This window comes from Acanthisitta chloris, unplaced genomic scaffold, assembly GCF_000695815.1.
Source record: "Acanthisitta chloris isolate BGI_N310 unplaced genomic scaffold, ASM69581v1 scaffold10027, whole genome shotgun sequence".
Lineage (NCBI taxonomy): Eukaryota > Metazoa > Chordata > Aves > Passeriformes > Acanthisittidae > Acanthisitta > Acanthisitta chloris.
Window position 1 is genome coordinate 31,369 of NW_008683240.1, and position 4,927 is coordinate 36,295.

At 51.1% G+C, this 4,927-nt stretch overlaps 1 protein-coding gene across 1 annotated transcript in view; it reads right to left on the reverse strand.

The window, feature by feature from the left end:
- Positions 1–4,927, reverse strand: part of CTBP2 (C-terminal binding protein 2) — a 14,758-nt gene that overhangs the window by 5,747 nt on the left and 4,084 nt on the right. Inside the window, exons 3-4 of the mRNA XM_009078857.1 lie at positions 3,524–3,668; positions 6–162 (exon numbers count right to left, since the gene is read on the reverse strand). Of these exons, the coding sequence (XP_009077105.1) occupies positions 6–162; positions 3,524–3,668 (302 nt within the window). The remainder of the gene's footprint in view (positions 1–5; positions 163–3,523; positions 3,669–4,927) is intronic.

Below are 4,927 nucleotides of genomic sequence, written 5' to 3' on the forward strand. Positions count from 1 at the left end.
CCGACGCCACCTCCCGGATCTGCTCCACGCTCTGCACCCTCGTGCCCTCCCGCAGCGCCTGGTACAGCCACGTGTTGCGCCGGTACAGGTTGAGCACGTGGCAGACGGTGGAGTCTGCTGTCTCCTCCACCGCAGCCGAAGGGATGTTGCAGACGGCGATGCCTGTGGAGGCAGCACACAAATCACACCTGAGGGGCTAACCCTGGCTGCTCACCCCAGGGCAAGGCAGAGAGGCTCCTGGTTTCACCCCCACATTGAATCATGGAACCAACCTGGTTGGAAGAGACCTCAAGGATCATTGAGTCCAACTAAGTGCCACATCCAGTCTCACCTTGAGAACCCCCAGGGATGGGGAATCCACCACCTCCCTGGGCAGCACATTCCAATGCCTGAGCACTCTCTCTGTAAAAAAATTTCTTCCTGATATCCAACCTAACCCTCCCCTGGCAGAGCTTGAGTCTGTGCCCTCTTGTCCTGCTGCTGGTTGCCTGGGAGAAGAGACCAACCCCCACCTGACTCCAACCTCCTGTCAGGGAGTTGCAGAGGGTGCTAAGGTCTCCCCTGAGCCTCCTCTTCTCCAGGCTGAACACCCCCAGCTCCCTCAGCCTCTGCTCATGGCACTTGTGCTCCAGTCCCTTCACCAGCCTCGTTGCCCTGGTGCCATGGACAGACCTCTTGTTCCTTTCCCACAGAAGGTTTATTTTAAACCACTGTGTCCCACTTGGAGCTACAAGGATGAAGTTCCCTGAAAATCCCTCCCTGCTCATTGCCCTGGCTCGGTAAGGGGTGTAAGGCTGTACTTAATTTCATGTCTATTCAGCAGAGCAGCTAAGCACGTGCTTATATCCCACCAGATTCCATGTGATTTAAGCACACATTACAGGACGGATGTGTATGTAAGTGCCTTACTGAGGCCTTTGAGGAGAAACCATGAAAAAGCAGGAAATAAAGGCAGCATAAGATATCCAGAAAATCCCCTTCCACTGTGAGGGGCACTGATTCAAAAGCCAAAATCTGCTTCTCAACCCAATCTCCCTGCTCCCAGCAGCTGCTTTTCTGGTCTTAAACCTGTTTTCCACCCTGTTGCTGTTTGAAAGACCTATGGGAACTGGGAGAAAAACTGACCCTACAGGCTGAACAAACCCACCAACCATCCCCTGAGATCAGTCTGCCCCCCTCCCCTCCAGGTGATGGACCCCACGAACTCCTGAAGCTGACACTGTCTCATTTTACATTCCCATCTCTTCCAAGAGGGGAACTTTTGATTTGGGTGCAGCCCAGAAACCACAGTGCCTGCCTGAGTCCCTAATGGAGAGGGAGTGAGGGTTTCCGTGTGAGCATCACCTTAACTGCTCCTGCCCATTTGTAGGCAGAAGCCATGGTTGTCTACGAGGGAAGAGAGTAGAAAGCAGCTGGAGGGTGACAAGCAGCTACAGCAGCACTCCCCATCAGCCAAGGGTCCCATCACCAGCCCTGCCAGCACTTAGAATCACAGAATGGTTTGGGCTGGAAGGACCTTAAGGACCATCTAGTTCTACCCTGCTGCCATGGGCACCTCCCACCAGCCCAAGTTGCTCCAAGCCTCATTCAACCTGTCCTGGAACACTCCCTGGGATGGAACAGCCACAGCTGCTCTGGGCAACCTGTGCCAGTGCCTCAGCACCTCACAGGGAACAATTCCTTCCCAATATCCCATCTAGCCCTGCCCTCTGGCAGTGTGAAGCCATTCCCTGTGTCCTGTTACTCCAGGCCCTTGTCCAAAGTCTCTCTCCATCTTTCCTGTAGCTCCTTCAGGTACTGGAAAGGGCAATTAGGTCACCCCAAAGCTTCTCTTCTCCAGGCTGAACAACCCCAATTCCCTCAGCCTTTCCTCTAATCCCCTTGCTGCCTCCTCTGGACTCTCTCCAACAGCTCCATGTCCTTTCTGTGCTTGAGATCCCACAGCTGGTGGCAGCACTGCAGGTGGGATCTCACCTCAGCAGAGGGACAGAATCCTCCCCTCACCTGCTGCCCACACTGTGGGATCAGCCCAGGATCACAGCTGGTTTGTGGGCTGGGTGGATTTCTGGCTGTGTCCTGCCTTTGTCCCCTTTCTGAGGCACCACTTGATTACAGAGCTGGATGACACTGAGCCGCCTTTCCCATGAGCTCCTTGCACTGGTATTTACTCCTGTGCCCCTTAAACACCCATGGAGGATGGTCCACCCCCAGCATCTCATTCTGGGGATGTCTTTCAGGGGGCCCAAACTGGTCCCCTGGCCCAGGCAGCACAGCCTGTGCCAGGCACTGTGTTTAGACACTGGTCATTTATTGACTGCATGGTGTAACAACTACCTCAGGAAAAGCAATACCAATTAAACTTTATGCTACATTTGTGCTGCATTATGTTTTCTCCTGGAAACCACATCATTTGGCCACCCAATTTGCCAAGTATAAAAAGAAGGATTATGCTGCAGCATCCCATTTATTTGTTATATCCTTCCTTCCCTGATGTTCAAAGCCTCAGAACATTGTTATAATGGATAATAACAGTAAGAGTTAAAAACATGAAGGAACCATTACACTGGGAAGACACTGTTCTCCCCTGGAATAAAAGAAAACAATTCACTACATTGGGAATTGCTTTTTTTAGGAATGACGATTTGAGACTCTCTTATAACAATTATCTCTGCAAAACGGCTCAGGTGAAATGGCTCTTACTCTACACTTCCCCAGAGATAACCTTTAATACAAGATATCCAAACACCACTGCAGGGCTGCTCGAGACACTGAACCTTGGGATCAGGTGACCAAAACCAGCTGTAACTCAGCTCTTGAAATCAGGGATACAATTCAGCTCTCCTGGCTGGGGATGTGCAGCCAGAAGTCTGTGTGACCACGCAAACCAGTGTGGAAACTGGGTGGCCACAGCACTGTCTGACAATGTGACCACCCATATTTTGGCAGTCCCTGTGACATGGACTTGCAATGCCTTCTTCAACTCCTGAGGCACCTTGGATGTGATGGCAAAGGAGGCAGCAACAACCCAACGCACAATTCCTGCCCCGGCGCCTTCCCAGCGGAGCGAGCATGACTCAGAGAACCAGACCACATCAAGAGGCTGATCTTGCTTAACAAAATATACTAAAACACCCTTCCTCCAATTTTTCTGAAGCTGTACCCACTCTCCTGTGCCAGAAACAGAACAGCCACACAAATATCCATTGGTGTAAGGGGGATTGGGACGAGGGACAGTGCAGGAATGAGGGACCAGGATGGGGCAGTTATAACCCGGTATGAGCCTAGAATCTGCCTTCAAATACTGCACTGCTTTGTGTACTTCATGGCCAAGTTTTCTTGTTGTAATATACATGGAAAAAACCATAAACTGCATCTGTAATTTCAGGGGCTGAATCAACTCCCTCTGGGAGGCCCTGCCTGGAGCTCTGCTGTGCACACTCCACTGGAGCACAGCAGGTACTTGTGCTGGTTCAGAGACTCAGAGGGACAGAGGAAGGGAAGAAGGTGCAGAGCTGAGACTTACCAAGCTCCCCTGCAGCTTTGATGTCGATGTTGTCGTAGCCACTGCCTATCCGAACAATGACCCGTAAGGCCTTGAACTTCTCCAGGTCCTCTCGAGTCAGTGTGATGGTGTGGTACATCATGGCCCCCACAGCCTCGTTCAACACCTGGGGGAGCAGAGAGGTCAGCACCCCCAGGGACACCTGCAGCCCCTCAGCCAGAACACCACACAGCCAACTGTGTGTGCTCTCAGACCCAGGCCAACACCAACCCACCAACACTGAGGCCAAGCCCTTTGGAAACGGATCTGGTGACACCTGAAAATGGTGATGCTACACCTGAGCAGACCAGGCAAAGGAAAACCAAGCCTGCCACTCACCTGGCCCCTTTTCCAGGTGCTTCCCTGCTAATCCCTCAGCTTCCAAGTAGCAGTGATTCTGCTTGTAAAAAGGAATTAGGTTTTACAGCAGTGTCTGCTGGTTCTGAACCTGACTGTGTGTCACTTGTAACACCCTGACCTCCTTTTGCATGTCTCCAGTTCAAACATCTGTCACACTGCTCACATTAACCTTTCCTGCCTGTTTTCAAGGGGCTGAAAAGCTCTGTGTGAGGCTGCACAGCCACACAGGGCTATACTTTGTCCTATTCAGTGAAAATTTAGACCTTCATCAGTGCTCACCATAAGCTCAGTGAGCTCATGAGCTCACCTCAGTGCTCTGGAAACCAAGACCTACCCAAACCCTCCAAGACTGCCTCATCTATCAGTGTCTTACAAAAAAACTCCATCCTCCTTCCCCCACATTTAATATCTGCAAAGATCAGCACTGATGCTATTTCTATTCCTCTTTCCCAGATCCTGGAAGTGATTTCTGATCACTTCAAACCTCATTTCAGTTATCTAAATTCCTTTAAGAGAAGTATTTACACACAGTTGAGCTTCCAAGCAGAAACACTCATCCACACTGCCTGGATCTGCCTGCCCAAACCTCCCCCACTCCCTGCTGGGGAGGGATGAGCTGCTGGAGGTGCAGACTCACCAGCTGCAGGTGGGATGGTGGCAGCAAAGCCACAGCAACAGCACCACAGACTTCAAACAACACGAGGAACGTTAATAATTTTGATGTAAAAAACCTGATGCAAAGAGATAAGGCGACTTTTTTTTTCCCAAAGTAACATCTGGCTTCTAATAGAGCCTCAATGAATTTTAATCTGCAGCAGCTTCTGTTGATGTTATCTGCTGAGTGACTCTGAGTGCAGCTTTGTACACGTGCTGCTCAAAAAAATCAGAGAATCACAGACTGGTTTGGGTTGGAAGGACCTCAAAGACCATCTAGTTCCAACCCCTGCTATGGGCAGGGACACCTCCCACCAGCCCAGGTTGCTCCAAGCCCCATCCAACCTGGCCTGGAACACTCCCAGGGATGGA